Source organism: Ammospiza caudacuta, chromosome 3 (assembly GCF_027887145.1).
Source record: "Ammospiza caudacuta isolate bAmmCau1 chromosome 3, bAmmCau1.pri, whole genome shotgun sequence".
Lineage (NCBI taxonomy): Eukaryota > Metazoa > Chordata > Aves > Passeriformes > Passerellidae > Ammospiza > Ammospiza caudacuta.
The window spans coordinates 15,003,393-15,022,456 of NC_080595.1; the positions used below are offsets into that span (position 1 = coordinate 15,003,393).

A 19,064-nucleotide genomic window follows, 5' to 3' on the forward strand; every position below is an offset into this window, starting at 1 on the left:
TCAGGCCGGTGTGAACATGAGGAAAGATGGGAATCCTGCTTCCCCTGGCTGGGTAAAGTAATCCCATATGATGCACCACACCAGGATTCCTGTTCCTGGCCACGGCCTCAGCGATTTCCTGGCTCCCTCCTGTTACAGCCTTATCGCTCTCCTCTCTTCTACCACACACTTGGAATGATTCATCAGATTGCAAGATAGAACCAGAGAGGACTTTTCCTCAAGGAATAACATTCGTGACAAGAAGGCATAATATGTTAGCTTAAGTAGAAAAGGAAATGCACTCTCCAGGTGAGGTTCCTAAGAGCTGGAGTGGGGAGCCCTTCCCTCCCTAAAGCTAATCTCCCTGCTGTGCCTTCCAAGTACTAATTTGCAGCCCTCCTCACAGAACCAGTTTAAGGGAGGGGAAGAGATAAATTAAAGTTAACCCCTTGATTGCCAGGGAACAGGCAGTGCACCCCCACTTTCTCGTGCCTGTCTGTGTTTCTGAACTTTTCAGCATGATTCCTATGACAGATTTTTCATCAAAATACATGGTTTTGCAATGATGCTTTTGAAGCTATACTTTAATTAAGAAAAATAAATAAATGTTAAAATATGTGTATCTTGAACAGCTATCATGCTTATATTTTTTTCCTAGCATGTTTTTTTTCCATTATGGATTAAATATACATTCTTAGTACTTAGAGGGGAAATGGGAAACTGAACAGAAACCAGCAATATGACTGGCTAAAAAGAATGTCTATATAATTATTTTGTATTTCCAAAGTTATCACTGCACAGACTATTTGAATGACATTTGCTTTAGCCAAGGAAAAAACGCCTGCAACCAAAAATATATAAAATAAATTTCTCATTCGATTGACTTGCAGAACAGAATCATGGCCTTAAGCTGTAATTTCTTTGCAGTTTCACAAAGATTTCAATTATTTTTCCTTTAATCAACATACATACTTCAGTCTCATTATGGCCCCTATTCATATAACTATGACATTAACTCATTATTTTCAGATCTGTACTAAGGAAAAAAAAAAGAGGGGAAAAAAGACTATCTAAGAAATGCTCTTCACAAACAAAGAGTGTTGCAAATAACAATCACAGTTACTTCAGAAAATATTATAAAATTAATTGCTTTAAAAGAAGGCAGATTTTACAAAGAAGAGTGACAAGTTTTTTTTTGTTTTACTTAGGCCAACAGTATTAAATATCCAACATTTTTTAACCTAATTTTACAAGAAGATACCTGTTATTCTGAAACCCTTTGTTATGAAAGTTTTGTTGGTTTTAATGTACAGAAACCATTAGAAAGAGGTCTATATAGCATGAGACCAACCTCAAGCTAATAATGTCTGTTTTATAAGCAGGCTTTATCCTAGGAAGACCTCTTACTGTTGTTAGCACACTCACTTAACAGTTTATCAGTTGCTCAAACAAACAAAATACCCCCCAAGTAAAACCTTCCCCCTTTTGTTCTTGTGCTACAGTCAGCAGGAACGATATTTGCTCTCTAAAATGGAATCTCCAGGGCCCTGGTGTTGAACAGTGTCTTCCCACCCCCTCCTCCTCCTTGCCCCGTATTGCTTGGTTCACAATAACTCCAGCAATCAAGACTTATGTCTCTTGAAAAAGAGAGATAAGGAAATCCACCTGCAAACCATGAAGTTCAGCCACTTGTTTGGTCAAAATGACAGGCAACAGAAATATGACCTTCAAGATTAGAACTCTGAAACTGCAATTAACTATGTAGGACACACAGGAAAACACTTCCCTGCAAGCCATTTAGTAGATACCACATTAACTTCAAATTCTCACATAACTAAAGAATACTGTCATTATATGCATTTCTGTATGCATTCTAAAATGTATAAAAAATTTCTGTTAGTATGGACAAGGAAATCAAGGGGAAATGGGACTAATATAACAACAGGCATGTAGGTCAAAAATGGTCAAGGCAGAGAGGAATGCAGACTTGCCTTCCATGGTGAAGTGACAAACCTGCTGCCTGCCTGTATTTTGGGAATATGACCTAACTGAAAAGATGCCAGGAAATAATTTTAAAATTAAATAAAAAATATACATAATAAAAAAAATATAATGTTATCTGTAACTTCAGAAAGGCTATTCTGTTCACTGGCATAAATAATAAGAGAATCAAATGCCTGGGATTTCCTTCTGTTGGATGTTCAGAAATACTGTAATTTGAAACACTGTTGATCAAAAAAATGTGTATAGATTGCAGCCTGCTGAGAAGGGACAAGAAGTCTTTTTGGTCTTTAGAAAATGTTCTACAAATATGTAAAAAGGCAAAATATTTTCATCTGTATTCCACAACTCCTAAATTGAATTTGGTCACTTAAAGATAGAGATACATTTTTCAGACTGGAAATGGTCAACTTGAAAACACTTGTAATATTAAACCATAATATTCAAGCATCTTGCAAGACCTCCAAGAACCAGGAAAATAAAATAAAAATCACGTGGAGGGAGGAGGAAGGGAAGGGAGAGGGAGCTCATGCAGGCAAGCAATATAGTGCAGAAAAGATGGAAACATTTCTTTAGGGACTAGTTACAACCAACAAGCCTTCTTAGACATGCTCATCGACCATGTAAGCATATTCCTTGTGCTGGGCTGATAAAGGAGGGCTGCAGCAGCTTTTGCCTTGTCTTCAATAAGAGTACACAACATTTAGAAAATAATCTGCAGGGGAAGAGCTCTGGCACAAATAATATTTATAAGGCAATCCTTTTTAATGGAAGAAATTCCAGAGTCCTCCTCATCTCACAGTCCAATCAAGAGTGATATGCATTCAAAAAGTGGATATTAAATATGCACTGAGCAAACAGAACAGGAAAAAATGAATATTGAAATAATTTACATGTAATCAAACTACACTGAAATTAAGTTTTAATTGTTCAGTATTCCATGATGCATATGCAGATTTTAAAGTATTCAGAATATCAATCAAGTGTTTACTTACATCAAGCAATTGTATTTAAGCATACAAAACAGATGATGAAAATATGTTAAATCAGCTACAGCTCCCAACATTTACTGCTGGGTTTACATGATCACTTTTAATTCAGTTATTTCATTTAATATTTCAATTTAATAGCTCATTCTTTCATTCAATTTCTAGGCATCTTGCCCATTTCTTAAACACAATAATAATAATTATTCATAAAAGGAGCTGTTTCCTCATAAATTCTCATATCAGCAATTTTTGGAACAGAAATGGTTTTCATGCTTTTTTCCCCCTCAAAAGATGTTGTTATTATCTGAAATATTTTCCTTTTAAATTAGACAATATAAAAAAAAAGAATAACATCTGTAAAATTACTCTGAACTCCGTTCTGTTGGAATTCCAATCCAGAATAATTAGAGATTATCAGGTTAAAGAACCTAAAAATTGCGTGGCTGGGTTGCTAAGTGGTTGATTTAAATGGGACAGATTAGTTTTTCACCAACTGTTGATCACAACACCACTGATTTAGGCATGTAGCTGTATGTCAGCTTCAGAGCCTTTTTACAAAATCAGGGCTAAAAGGACTTATATATTTCACAGGAAAAATTCTCATGTGTAATGGTCTTTAAAATGACAACCTTGAAATTCTATTGAGCTCCAATAAGATACTTTAATGTAAATTTTCAGTAAATTCTGAAGACTTAGATTGCTGTGTAATCCATTGTATATAAAGTATAGTATTAGTCAAAGGTTTATATCCTGCATTTTATATTGAATGCTGAAAAAGTGGTACTTAAGAGTTCCTGGAGAGGAATAAATACATCAAGATCTCACATTTCTTTAAAAAACCCCAGATAAACAACAAAAGAAACTCACTTTAAGTGAAAGTCAACCAAAAACCAAAATGATTTTACCCTAATGAGTTCAGTAGGAGTCCTATTTTAAATAAGGTGCTTGTAGAAAACTGAATGCAGCCTGAAGACCAGGAACTCTCCAAAGAACCTATTTTGTACTTCCTCCTACACAGGCTCAGCACAGCAACTCTTCCTGTTCCCAAAAATTCCCTGCCAGAACATCCTCCAGCCAACACTGTCTTCTCCCAGCAGGGCATCCACGGCCCCCTCCCAACCAAGGTTTGAACAAGAGGCCATGTGGACCACGCTTGGTGTTCTGCAGCACAGGTCTTGATTGGCAGAACTTGTATCTGCTGAACTTTCACTGTAGCTTTTTGGGACAAAGATAACCTCCTGCATTCTATTTAACCCCAACTGGTTGCTGATTTTCACAAAACTTGCAGGCATTTGCTTATTTCTGAGACTTCTACCCTCTGTTAAATTGGCTGAGATTCCCTAGTGATTCTGGAAGTTGGTAGGGAAGTGCCAGAAGGATCAATGGATGCGTTGGAAAGCTCCACCCTCTGAGATGCCAGCAGTATTATTTTGCCAACCTGCTGTTATTATGCCACAATGCTTTTAGGTTATGAGCTCCTTTGAACAGGACACAAACCTCTGAGGAAGGTTCACAGCCTCGTTACCTTCTAAGATACCGACGAAGAGAAAGTGCTGCAGAGCACACCAAGGGCTAATGGAGAAACAGCCACTGGGTCTATGTGTGTGGAGTCAAGGGGATAATCTCCTAAATTGTATCCTAAATTGTATTTTAGATGCAGGAGCCCTAAAAGTTGTCCAGGCATAATCTATACATCCCTTCAGGCTCAGATTTAGCAAAGCATTAATGCATGGGTTTATGACCTATAATTTTCCATGGGCCCTAAATATGGGCATGTTAAGTGAAGTGCTGGATTTGTGGCTTGAGTGACTTGTTTAAAAAGAAATCCCTTATGGAACCTTTCAAAGGTCATACACAAATAGGTCTCAGGTAAGTCAGAGAATAACCATGAGAAAATACAGTATACAAACAGAAAAATACAAGTATCTCAAGGCACCCAAAATTTCAGTCACTTGAAAGATACTGTCAAGTTACATAACTCTGACCTAAAGGAAGTCCACCCATAACTTTATAGATTTTTGGGCGTAGAACTGAATGCCCTTCACATCAAAGGGTACCCTCTGGTTTGAAGCAAGAAAGCAAACAAGCAAACCAAATTAAAAAATAGGAAGAAAGAGAAAGCTAATAAGGGGAGCCAGACAGAATGACTCTCTGGCCAGAGAAAGCCCTTGAGGGCTTTAACTGGTTGTGAATCTTGAGGTCGTTCCCAAACCAACCATAAAAAAAGTTAATAATCTTTGTATGTGATTCCTATCTTCTAGAATGATATTCTGCTCTAGGAAACCAATATTTATTTTTGACTGAAACAGTTCAGCTGACTCTGCCTTACACACTTCTTCTCAGGACAAAATTTTGAGTCAGTTTTTCAAGTGAACCAACTTAATTTTTGAATGAAGTAGTTTAATAATAATAAGGGATCATTTAAACCTTTAAAATACATACTTAGCAAGAAATAGTTTAGATATATGAAATATTCTAGAAAAAGCAGTGGGTCTAGGTATAAAGAAGGATATGTCATTTGTTTGTTGAAATTTGCTCAAATTAATTATAAACCAGTTATAAACTGTAACACTCTGGAACTGCCTCGTATCTACACTGAAGAAGCATTTGTTTAAAGATCCTGATTCTGTGAACACTTAGGCCACACACTTCCCATGTGATGCTGGTCATTCACATTGGCTTGGGTTCTTGTAGGATGGGCCACTGAAAAGTACGACTGCATCCCCTTCCTATTGTGAATGAGAATTCTTTCACATCTGACAAGGGCTCCAAAATTTTCCAAAGCAGGTGCCATAAAAGTCTGGATAACAAGAATTGATTACTATCATAAAATATTATTACATAAATTGAAACTATTACAATTGGTATATTTTAAAACTAGATCGTGTCTTTTATTGTAATCTGTACTTCCTTTCAATTTCCTACACTCCTTATTTCCTTTTTCATACTCATTTTCCTTCAAGAGAACATCTATTTTGTTGCCATAGCAGTATTTCCCTACCTTGCAATTTTATCATCGTGGCTTTACTTCAGGTTTCTCTAAGCTGCAACCAACACCCACCCAGCAAACAGAGGCTTCCCCCACCCCCAAACCTCTTCATTCCTCCAACCTCTCACTACTTAGGAACTTCTCAACAGCGTATCTTTATCTTTAAATACAGACACACTCCAACATACTCTTCCAAAGTACTCTGGGCTAAAAACAGGTGTTAATTAAAAATGCTGATAAGAGTCAGTGGCACCTGTTGTTTCACATTTATTTTACTCAACCCTGTCTGTTAAATCCTAGCCTTTATTGCATTAATTCGCTTCTGCTTTTCTTGTTTTCCAGCTTTATCCCTCTCACTCTGGTGATCCTGTAAACTTAACAGTATGTCTTGAAAGCTGGATTTTATTGAGCAAACATATCAGCATGTCTACACACTAAAGACAGCTATATAACAGAGGCCCAGTATCATTGCTGTGGTTAAGGATGAGTTGCTGCCTTTATAATAAATCCCTATTGTGTACATGAGATATCTCTGCAATTTTGAGCTGCAGCAGATGGAAATTTGGTATTAAAGTTAAGATGAACAGGCCCTTTTCCTCCTTGGCTTTCTATGAGGTACAGGGCCAATTCTCCCTCATGCCTGACATTGGATAAGATGTGCTTTTTTAGTGCTAAGACTTCTCGGAGAAAACATATTACCTCAATATTTTCTAAAGCTGGCTGCCTAGAGATAAGTATCTACTTACAGAATCATGGTGCAGGGCCAAATTTTGAATAATTTGCTGAATTATGGGTCCATTAGAGTATATTTACCTTTTCCATCTATGTTTGTCAATAACCAAATTATTTCTTTATAATGAAATAATGCAGTGGTAATGTTCATACAATTCCCAAACATAACAGCTCCATTGCAGCAAATACAGCCATGGAAGAGACAGACAAAATATTGTCTGGAACTTTGTATGAATTTTGGCACATTTTTAAGGGAGCAAATAGAAAACTATTGAGTCTGATGTGCTTTTTCTGCACAGCATCATGTCCAGAACATAAAACATAGAAACAGCCTTTTGCTGAGACTGAAGGCACTCCTGACCTAATCCCTTACCATTAGCTGGGAGAGAATATTAGAACAGGGCAAGCATATGGTGATACTTCCCTAAGTAGTCTCCCAGTCTCCAACAATTTGTGGTTCAGGGATTTGCTGAGCCAGAGGTGGTTTCCAGGCTGGTGTTCCTCTTCTCTGAACCTTGCCTTTGAACTCACATACAATTTTAGCATCCACAACATCCTGTGGTAAGGAGGTTCATATTTTAATTATATGTTATGTGAAGAATCACTATATTTTGAAACAGCCACGTGTTAGCTTTGCTTGATGACCTCTATTTTTTGTATTAGAAGAAGCAGTGAGCAGTCATTTACTGTGCTCTTTCTCCCTAACACTCACAATTTAATAGATCTCTATCTCTGCTGCTCCTCTTTAGGTCGAGTTCTAGTCTATTTAGCCATTCCTTTCACTAAAGCTGTTTCATGCTTTAATCATCTTGGCTGCCCTTCCTAAACCTTTTTGAGTTCTACTATATCTTTTTACAGATTGCGGGACTCCAAAACTACACACAAAATTCAGGTGTACCGAAGTTCACTGTTTTCTTTTCTAGTTCTTTTCTAAGAATTCCTAGTTTGCAATGTGTTTTTTGTACTTCAGCTGAGCACTGAACTATTTTATAGCTGTAGAGTTATAGGACCAAATTCTTCTTCCAGAATAATGTTGAGCTCAGATTGCATCAGGTTACACATGAAGTTTGGAGTCACACACCACTGTGTACAACACGCTTCACTTTGAATTTATTTAGATTTAATTTTACCTTCAATTTTGACACTATGTCATTGCATCCTGTGAAGCCCTTCTGCTGCTCTTCACAGCAGGTCTTATCTTTACTAGTGTTAATAATTTAGTGGCATTAGCAAATGCTGGCAGCTCACTGTCTGCTCCTTTGCCAGGTTACTTACAAGAACAGATCTGCTATACTTATAATTTCCATTGGTGACCTCCATGATGACTGACCATTTACTCTTATTCTCTTTCTTACCTTTTAATTAATTACTTATCTATGAAAGGGAAGCTTTCCTCTAATCCTGTGGCAGCTTAGTTTCTTTAAGACATATTGGTGAGAGACCTTCAAAAAAGGTCTTCAATGGTCAAACTTTCATCAGTAGCAGCTGGATACCCATTACTCACATGATTGCTGACATCAAAGAAGTTGAGTTTTGAGATGTGACTTGCCTTTACAGAAATCCTGCTGACTCGCCCCCAATATGTTATTTGTCTGTATGTTCACACATTTTTAAAACAGAGTTTCTACGAATTTCATTGGTACAGAGGCTGGACTTACAGGGCATAGTTCTCCAAGGTCTCTCCAGATCGTTTTAAAAACTAACTTTATATTTTCCCTGTTTTTGTCCTCAGGTGCTAAGGTCATTCTAAATGTGAGGTTACACACCACAGTATTTCAGATGTTTTATCCTTTACTAGCTTTAGAAATTCTGAATTAATTTTACCTAGTTCTGGTCATATATTACTATTTATCTATTTCTAGTTGATACTTCAACATTTACCAGTGTAAACCAAGAAACATCCCTATTCCCTCCTGTCTCGGCCAACTGGTCAAAAGGAGATTTTTAAAGAGATCTACATGCCTGTCTGCTTTTTGTACCTTTTTGTAAAACTTTCTTGATATATATTTTTTTAGTCTATGTGCCTCTCATTCTATTACAGAAACTATCTGAACATCTAAGATCTTTCTGTTAACTGGCCAGTAATAATGTGATACAGGAGCTAGACATTTACAGTGCAAATCATTCCATTTATCTTCAAACAGCTTACCTTTACATGGCTAATTTAAGCTAATTAGGTAGGCTCCTTTTGTAGTTAATTGATAGGGATAGGCACTGACATTTGACTCTTCATGCTTATCTGAGATATCTCCCTTCAATGAGATTACTCATCCTTTGGGTGCCCATGTCTTTATCCTAACTACAGAGGAAGCCCAGGTGAGCATGTAGGACACATAAATTCTACATTATTAAGGCATGAGAGGTGCACCCCCAAGACACTGCATCAATTTATTGGACAAATGACTTTTGCTGACTTTTTTATAAATTTTCCTTTTGGTGTTCTTTCCTTCACAGGCTCTTGGGTTTTGAAGAACCATAAAAGGCAGATCTGCATTTGAAGACAGAAAGCCTAGGGCTGCCTGACTATCCACTTAGCTCTTCTTGCAGGGCACTGGATGGAAATGGGAGAAAAGTCAGAAAAAAATCTGAGGGAGGGAGAGAAAACTCTGATCTGATGAGCTGAGTTCACAACAGAATATTGCCAGATGGTCCACATACAGTAAAGGGAAGCATAATGGTGGGGCTCAGGAAGACTTTGAAGATGAATGGAGAAAAAGTGTCTTGGTAGAGAGATGAGACATGAACTGATCTGGAAAAACTTCAAAGAAAAAAATAGATCTTAAATTCAGTTCTTGATCAGGACCTCAAATTAGAGATTTTTGAGAGTCACTCTAAAAGAAGATGCTATTAGTGACTAGGTGGAGTTGATGGAGAGGGAGAAACCCATGACTTGGGAAGGCTCAAGGATGAAGATATGTTGCTAAGAACTAATTCTTGAGAGGTTTGTCCAAGAATATGATAAATTTGCATTGTTTCTGCAGTCAGTGTATGCCCAAAGCCCTCAAGATTTCAGGGAAATTGCACAGCTAGTACAGCAGGAAAAAGCCACCTTACGAGGGCAGATTATCAGTTACACAACACAAGAGTGGTCTCAATGTGGGCTCAGCTTCTGAAAGTAGCAATATCAAAGTCAGATTAACCAGCATGTGGGAATAGATTTGGCACAAACAATATCGGTCCAGTGTAGCTATTTTGTGTTCCTTTTTTCTAGTGCAGTCCCATGGGTGGGGACGTAGCAGAGAACTGGATGACTTCTGGCACTGTGGGCCACCAAACTGCATCTGCTGCTGGCTGTGCACACTGGCTCCAGATTACAGCAGCTCTGGGGCTGCTCTAAGTGTGTCTAAGGGGCCATTCTTCCTATCCTCCAAGCAATGTCTCTCCCATTAGGTTGAGAAGCAAATCTTGCCCAAATCTCTGAGCGATTTGTCAAGGTTTCTCTTCATGGCATTTTGTTCTCAAGGAATGATGTCATGTAATTCGTTGTCCCTCCACCCCAATATTTTGCTCATTATTTCTTACATTGTAATCATTGCGAGATAATTAAATCCTAGAGACATTCCTGTAGCATCAAAGTATCTGACTGAAATTGAAAACTGTGTTGGGACTGGTTTAAGAAAAGAAATCATTAACAACATAGGACTGAAGCAAAGACAGTCTAAACTTTTTATGAGATCTTTAACCTCTTTAACTGCAAAAATAACGTAGTTCCATTAAATAGGTGCCTTTATTTCTTGTTTCTGAAACAGGTCAAGAAGCATGACCAGGGGAATCTTTTCATGTGTAGTTCCATCACAGCAATATAAATTCTCATTTATCAGTGCTGTGGTAATATGAAAACCTTTGGTTTTGATCGTTTTTCAAAAGAAGACAAAAAAATGACTCTTCAAAGTCTTCTCCAGAAGGTGCTACTTTAGTGAAAATGCTACTACTGAACTTTCTCCCATAGAGATGAATTCTGTTCATGTGGCCACCATAGAGAACCTGACTGCCATCAATGATCATTTTATCTGAAGGCATAATTTAATGCCTAATAGGTTGCCTTATGAATATAAAAGACATTCTTAGTCCTCAACCATGTCATCATTAATGTTTATACATATTTTGTGACACACTATGTACCAATGTAATTATAATTCTACTTCTAGGGTGCTCTTAAAAAGGATCATAAAAGCTCTTTGCTCACTCTGTCTCTCAGTTCCATACAGTTGGCAGCAGATGGGATTGAGAACTATTCCTATGAAGCTGAGGCATTTTTTTCACCTTTGATTTAGGGTCCTATTTAGGATGGAAATACTCACAGTGAATATCTACTTTGGAGATTGCAGTGTAGTGATACAGGAACCTGCTTACCAAGGGGTAGTTAGTACTGCATTAGTGATATACCTGCAGGGCAAAAGAGCTTTATTTTAGCTTTTCAAAGGTTGTCTTGGACTTAAGTGATAACTGTCTGTGTCCAGGCATCATGTCTAGTATAGAAGTGCACTTCAGAACTCTTGAATAGTAAAGTGATTCATAAAGATCAGTGGTGGCTGGAAGCAGGTCTCCCCTGATGCTAATGACCACTTACCTTCTCATCTTCTTTAAGAATGTTTATTTAGAAAGGAGCCCTATAAAGTCCTGTGGCAAAGTCATAGCACTTGATGAATGTTCTGCTCAATGTGAAGATAATTTTTTGCATTTACCCAATAGCACCTTACATGGAACACTGCGAAGAGTAAAACACTTCTGAGATTTGTGAAGGAGTGAAAACAGCAAAAGTAAAAATATGGTGGAGGTTCTCGTTTTTGGATTTATAAAAAGGAGAATCTTTCATGAATCCATCCAAAATTCTATCGGGGAATGTGATCAGAGTTGCATCTTTCTCTTGAGAGATGAAAAAGCATTATGTTGTTATTTACAACAAAGCTTTGCTTTGTAGTTAAACATATTTGTACTATGGGGGGAAAAAAAGCCAAATTACATTCTCTTAATGAAATTATCAGATTTAAAGGTGCAAGTGGTTTTGAATCTTAGTATTTTTCCATGTAGGGAAAAAAAAAGAAAAACAATCCTTAAACTGGGTATTCACAAACACAAAACAAAATTACAAAGGAGGAAAGGGCACAGCAGAACCGCAGAACTGTGGCTGCATCTTAATTCTGCAACTCCTGCACTGCATTTCAGACTTTACTTTCTAGCCCTGCTTTCTCATTCAAAAAATGGAACACAACAGAGCAGGCGTGTGCTTGTGCCAGTGTGTCCGTGTCAAACAAACAAGATAATTTCATGCATTAGAAAATATGACAAGCACAATTTACAAATGCTTGATCAGAGTGAAGCTAAGCCATGAGTCAGCGATGCCGCAGTTAACGAGTGAAAAATGGTTCCGTCCCATTCCGTGTTCCCTGCATGGCTGCACGAGGCTGTGAGACAGAGGCAGGAGGTGCTGCAGCCACTCCCCCAGCACACAAATACACCTAGCAAAAGGGTGGGGGCAAAAAGGGAGGTTACAGCTCCCCAAGGCTTCCCAATAAATCCACCTCTGCTCAACATTTTACATAATGATATAATGCGTTATATTATTATAAGCAGTGACGTCATAATGAAATACCAGAGTGCTACTGAAGTGGCAAGGAACACCTAAGATACATTTCTGTACTTGTAATTCAGTTCCTGTATTTTTAATTATAGATAAGGATTTAGAGGTAAAATAATTATTCATTCCATAAATACTGTTTAATGGATCCCTGGCATATAATTAAGAGGCCTTTAATTTTAATTTTGTATACTGAATGCTTGTTTTTGGAGGCATTCCATATTTTACATTCAGGGCCTCCAAAGCTCTAAGCTTCTATTTTAGTGGAAGCTGAAGATGATGTGTGGTTTGCAAATTTAAGAACTTAGCTTTTATAATGATGGATACAAATAACATGGCTGAATCCAAAATATTGCAAAGAATTTTCCTTCCTTCTTATTGCAATCTGTTTCAATTGTGCTGTCAGTGTTCCTTTGCCCATCTCAGCTTGGACAGATCATCTTCTTTCTAAAGTGCCTTCATGTCTAAAAAGGGAATCTCCCATCACTGCATTCAGCATTTTCTAGAAACTGACTTCATTGATGGCAGAAAAATAGATACACTATAATCTCCCTAAAACTGTGAAAATGGATGTCCCCCGTTATTTTGAATGGAACCTTTTCGCCTACAGCAAACAGTAAAATCACTGGCACATGGTTTTTACGAGGTGAGGATAGCCCTTCTGGAAAGGTAACTGTGTTTCTCAGTTCTAGTAAACACAGACACTCACATCTTTAAGAGTACAACAATAAATGGAACTTTTTTGGCAGACTCAGCAGGCAGGTCAAAGACTGTCTCAGCATGTAGAATGAATTAATATTTCTCTCCCATGAGCTGGTCCTTCTAAAAAGGCTTAAGGCAGATTGGTGGGGTATTCAAAGGAAAGCTAGAGAGTGGGGTAAAACTTTTTGTTTATATGAACATTTTTCAGATTTAGATCTTGAAATATTTAAGCATTTTAATGTTTTAATCTTGTATGAAAAACTCCACCCTTCCCTGTCCATCCCTGATATGTCTGGTCTCCTCCACAGCCTACCACACACATCCCAAACTCTCTTCTCCCATTTGGCTCTGTGCTGCCATTCTGCCCTTCTTGCAGGACACTGTACATTCCCACACCTGCCTTCAGACTTTTGCCCCCAACACTTTGTCTTTTACTCATGCTCCCTCCTAACCCCACTTCTCTGACTCTTCCTACCAGACATCTGAGCTCCTCTCCTTAGTTCTTTGTCTTCTAGGTTTAACTTATGTGAATCTGCTGCTTGCTCTTTCTGAAGCCCAAATGAACTGCAGAAGGCCTACTCCATGCCAAGAAATACTTTTTGAATATCAGTCACAATTTTACTGCACATAGTTTAGAAAGCACTATGCTTCCTCCATTTGCTGCACTAGGGTACAAAATGATCACTTTGCTTTAGTCTCCTCACACTCACAAGAGAGTAACAAATGTCCTTTAATGCTGCATCAAGTTTACGGTCTCAGTTTACAGGGTTTCTGCATCCAAGTCTTCTGGTTTGGTCATACAGACACATCCGTTGTGATGAAAAAAATCACTCTGCAGAGATACATTAGCTATTTGTAATTAGCCTGCAAGTATTCAGTGCTAAATGAAAAATGGTAAAAAAGTGAATACATCAAATAATAGAATCATAGAAACATCTAATATCCTGAGTTAGAAGGGACCCACAAGGATCATGAAAGTCCAGTTCCTGGCCCTGCACAGGTCAGCTCCAAGAATCACATCCTATGCCTGCAAACACTGTCCAAACCCTCCTTGAGCTCTGTCAGGCTTGGTGCTATGACCACTGCCTGGGGGGCCCTGTTCCAGTGTAAAAGCATCCCCTGGTTGATAAACCTCTTCCTAATATTCAACCTAACCCTCTCCCAGCACAGCTTCAGGCCTTTCCCATAGGTCTGGTCACCAGAGCGAAGAGATCAGTGCCTGCCTTTCCACTTCTCCTCATGAGAATGCTGACCACAATGAGGTCTTCCCTTGGTTTCATCTTCTCCAGGCTGAATGAACCAAGTGACCTCCTGTTTGCCAGGGCACTGCTTTCCATCAACCAGGATCCCCAGGTCCCTTTCCATGGCACTGCTCTCCAGCCTCTCATTCCCCAGCCTGTACATCCAGGGCTGCTCCATCCCCAGGTGCAGAATTTGCCACTTGCCCTTGCTAAACTTCACATGGTTGGTGACTGCCCAGTCCTCTCATTTGCTGAGGTCTCTCTGCAGCATCTCCCTGACTTGGAGGGAGCCAACAGCTCCTCTCCCTTGTGTATTGTCTGTGAACTGGCTTAGTGTCCCTCCAGTCCTGTGTCCAGGTCATTTATGGAGATGTTGAGGAGCACAGGGCCAAGGATGGAGCCCTGCAGAGCCCCAGTAGTGACAGGTCCCCAGTCTGATGTCACCCCGTTCACTGTAACCCTTTGTGCCCCAGCTGTGAGCTCACCCATCCCAGGATGTGTTTATCCAGCTGAAGGATGAACATTTTGTCCAGAAGGATCCCATGACAGACAGTATCAAAAGCTTTACTGGAATCCAAAAGCACAACAATAACTGGCTTCTCTTGAACAGCTGGGTGGGTTACCCTGCCATAAAAGGAAATCAGGTTTGATAAAAGCAGCACTCTACTGTCTGAAGAAGCTGTGCTGGCTGTGACTGAGGAGTGCTTTGTCCTTCAGGTGCTTTTCAATACCTCCCAGAATAATCTTCTCCATAATTTACCAGTCACTGAAGTGAATGTGACAGGCCTGAAGTTTCTAGGGTCATCACTCTTGTCCTTCTTGACTATGTTTGCCAGCTTCTGGTTAGCTGTGGCCTCTCCAGATTCCCACGCCAATTCACAAATCATGGAGGCAGGGCTCACAATGACATCAGCCAGCTCCTGGAGTGTTCTCAGATGGATCCCAGCAGGCCCCACAGGCTCACAGGGGTGCAGCTGGAGCACTGGAATGGTCCTCAGGGCTCAGTTCAGGGCACTGGGAGCCCCTTACCCCGTCAGTGGTGTTGACAGAGACCAAGAAAGCATTAAACATCTTTGCTTTATGGCCCTGTTTGTGAGGTGACAATCCTCATCCTGTAACAGGCTGATGTTATCACTGCACTGACTTTTGTTATTAATGCATTTTTTAAAAAAAACCTGTTTTTATGGTCTCCCACAGCTCTGGGCAGCTTTAGCTCCAGTTGAGCTTTGGCCACACAAATTTTCTCCCTGCAGTGGTGAACAGCACCTCTGTATTCCTTCCATGTCACCTGACCTTGCTTTCCCTGACAAACAGGTAGTGGGAGGAACTCCCCATTTTCAGTGTCCTCATGGGCATAACATGGTGACCTGAGAAGGCAGGAGCATAATTCCCTTCTCACTTTTCTCCTGTTCTGAATCCACAGCTGTAAATCAGGCTGGCAGGAGTGCCTTGCCTTGCTAGTCTATCACAGACAAATGTAATAGCAGCAGCTGCAACTTTCATGTGTCTGAATTAGTGGGCACTGTGCCTCCCTATGATCCTCCTAGACATTGCATCATGCCTGGTTGGCATTCACTCACCCAGAACCATGGTTTACCATTCTCCAACAAATCTGTAGTTCTCTCTGCTTAGCCTACATTTAAATCATTCTAGTCACTTAAGAAAACATCTAAAAAGAAAAAAACACCAATTAAGGCACAGCCACTTTAATGCAATAATGATCAGCTCTGAACATCATTTCCTTGCTTTCTATCAGATAAATCTCCCATATTTGAACATTTAATTTTGTACTTAGATTATGTCTTCTGAGATAAGCTTTAAGCATTACCATCTGTTCTGCAGCAATCACATGATCCTATCACTTTGATTCGGTTGAATACAAATCCCTTTGAAAATAGGAAAACAGCAAAATAACAAATTTGTTCCAAAAACTGCCACAACCATAGATTGTTCAAAGGCTGTTTTACAGTGGGAGGTAAAAGACATGAGGAGACTCTCGTGCACACCTCCTGCTGTGCCCCACGCTGTCCAGGCAGCGTTCTGACACTGAAGGTTCTTGTTTTAGGAGGACTGAGTCAGTGTTTCAGCTGCAGCCTCAAGGGCTGGCAGCTCAGCCAGGGCCCCATGCCTCTGCATGCCTACTAGCACTTGGAAGCAAAGCCTGAGTCAGAGGGAACACACCTTTCTCTTGCAGATGTAAGAGCACTAGAGTTACACCTCTCAGCAATCTCTGAGGCATTTTTCCTGCATCTGTCCTCTGCAGGCAACTGGCCCACGGCCATGATAAATTGGCCACTGCCACAACAGCATCTTCCCTGCTGGTTTCTAGGAGAAAGGCAATAACAGAGTTTGTACCCACTGTTGTGGCCATGTGTGTTAAGAAAACTCCAGTGAAAGATTGGCACATATTATGCAAATATTGGATCATTCTTCCACAAGGAATAATTTCCCAACTGGAATGGACCTGTTCACTGAGAAGATGATCCTCTTCAGACACAAAATGTAGAAGACAATATTGAATATTTGTCTTCTAGATCTGGAAAAACCACATTCTATGCTATCAAAGTAACTCTTGCTTTGCCCATGCAGACAATGTATATACAGTCTGGATGAATCACTGCAAAAGGGTGCATTGTCAGTCTTTGCACTATGTCCATCTACACTTCTTCTTCTTGTTTGTAACAAGATGTTACAAACATTGCATTATTCAGAAGGCAACTTCTCCTTATTTTATCCACTGAATAGTTCCCAGAAGGAATATCACAGCTATATTTGTGAACAGGTTGAACTGCTGCATATCAATATTTATAATGGGTTGAAAAAAATACAACACAAAAGCAATGTAGTATAAATTCTTACTGAATTTGTTATTATTTCTCATCTAATATCAGAGCAGCTTCCTTGTGAAGACAAGGTGAGGAAGTTGGGGCTGCTCAGTCTGGAGAAGGGAAGATTGTGTAAAGACCCCATAGCAACCTGCCAGCATCTGAAGGAGCCCACATGGAAGTGAGAGGGACTCTGTCAGGTACTGCAGTAGTCGGACAAGGAGTAATGGCTACAAAGTGAAAGAGGGGAAATTTAGTTTGGATATATGGAAGAAATTCTTTACTGTGAAGGTGATAAGGCATTGGCACAGGTTGCCCAGAGAAGTTGTGAATGCCTTGTCTCTGGAAATGTTCAAAACCAGGTTAGGATGGAGCTGGGAACAATCTGGTCTGGTGGAAGATGTCCCTGCCCATGGTGGCTAGGTTGTAACAAGATGATCTTTATGGTCCCTTCCAACCCAAATCATTCTATGAGTCTGTACAATTTACAGACAAATTCAACACTGCATTTTCTCCTCTTATTTTAATGGCATTGAAAATTACTGGAACCTGAATTTACATATGAGAATTTTAAAAGTGAGACTAACAAAATGTTCATATTTCAGTCGTGCGAAGACAAAAATGTCCTGGACTGTGTTTGTGTTCTAGCATCTTTCTAAACTCAGTGTTTTCTCCAAGTTTCTAAGTTCTTTCTATAACTAATCTGCAAGCAGTTGATGAATATTAATCTCTCAGAAGCAGGGTATCTTTTTTTCTATCAAGCTAAATGGGAAAGGGTGATTCATTTAAAATGTATTGATGACAGAAGAGCTCTGAATAGCACTTTATCTGCATTACTCTATTTGAAAGGAACAAAGTGCAAGTTAAACAAACATTAACAACTAATGCATTTTTTTCAGCGGTGGTCCTCTTAGAAAATGTTAACCACATAAAAGTAGGTAGTTATTGAAATATGCAATTAATTTTAAGTAGATAGAAGCTGAAACTGTCACTCACCTGAGCAGGTGGTGGAAGAACCTTCTTGCATATCTGCTGATGGGGTCCCTGTACTCCAGCACAGTTCTATCCAAGAGAGGTTTTGTTGGAGCATAGAAGGTTCCAAGGCTTGCCTCAAGCTGTGCTGTGGAATTCAAACACAGCAGCAATGAAACAAGTGAATGAGTTTCAATTACAACAGGTTGCTCATGTTTGCAGTCAGTCAAATTCATCAAACAGTGATGAAATGTGATGTTGTTGAAGGACAGATGAAATTAAAATATGACAGATTGTATAAACAGAAATGTGCATATAAACTTTGGCTTGCAGGCACAGCTGACAATGACTTTGAGCAACAAAAGCTATCAAAAGGATAAAGAAGTCTATAACACATCAAGTTCTCACCAGCAGCCTACAACTAAAAGTGACTCATGAGACTAATACAGTGTGAACAAGATTGTCCAGTAGAGATCAACTCTCAATTAGCTCAAATAGTCTTTGTCCTCTTAGGCAAACAACAAGGGAGTTCAGTTTTTCAGGGATTATTGTGTTAGGTCAGCGGGTAACAGAACCCTCTTTGTGATGGCCTTGAGGTCTAAGGAACCTCCTTCAGCCCACAGCTCTTTAAAATTTTTAAATAAAAGAGTCTAGAAACCCTAAGGGTTTGACAGCATGTAGTGGTAGGAAACAGGATAACCTCCCATGTAATCAATAAAATAAAGCCCTTTTGTTACACAAGTTCTCTCTTCTTTAAATACTTTCTGACTGCTGTACTCCACAGCTCAAGCTCTCAGGCATTTTTCTACACATTTTTAATACGTTATAAACAATAGAAGTAAACATACAGTATACTTAGGTGTTCCACACACTTAGCTGAAAGGAAGTTAAATTATCAATAATATTTATGCTCTTTGACTTTTGCTGCAGAGTCAACAATGTAGTACAAGGCCTTATAGGCAGAAAAAGGAGGACTTGCTATATAAGTATTTGCTGTATTTGTATTTATGTTGCTCTACAAGCAAAATACAACCTGTTGTCTCATTAGGCAGACAG

The 19,064-nt window shown here is 39.2% G+C and overlaps 1 protein-coding gene across 1 annotated transcript in view; it reads right to left on the reverse strand.

The window, feature by feature from the left end:
* Positions 1-19,064, reverse strand: part of WDPCP (WD repeat containing planar cell polarity effector) — a 147,429-nt gene that overhangs the window by 47,154 nt on the left and 81,211 nt on the right. The window contains exon 13 of the mRNA XM_058802338.1: positions 18,033-18,156. Coding sequence (XP_058658321.1) covers positions 18,033-18,156 — 124 coding nt within the window. The remainder of the gene's footprint in view (positions 1-18,032; positions 18,157-19,064) is intronic.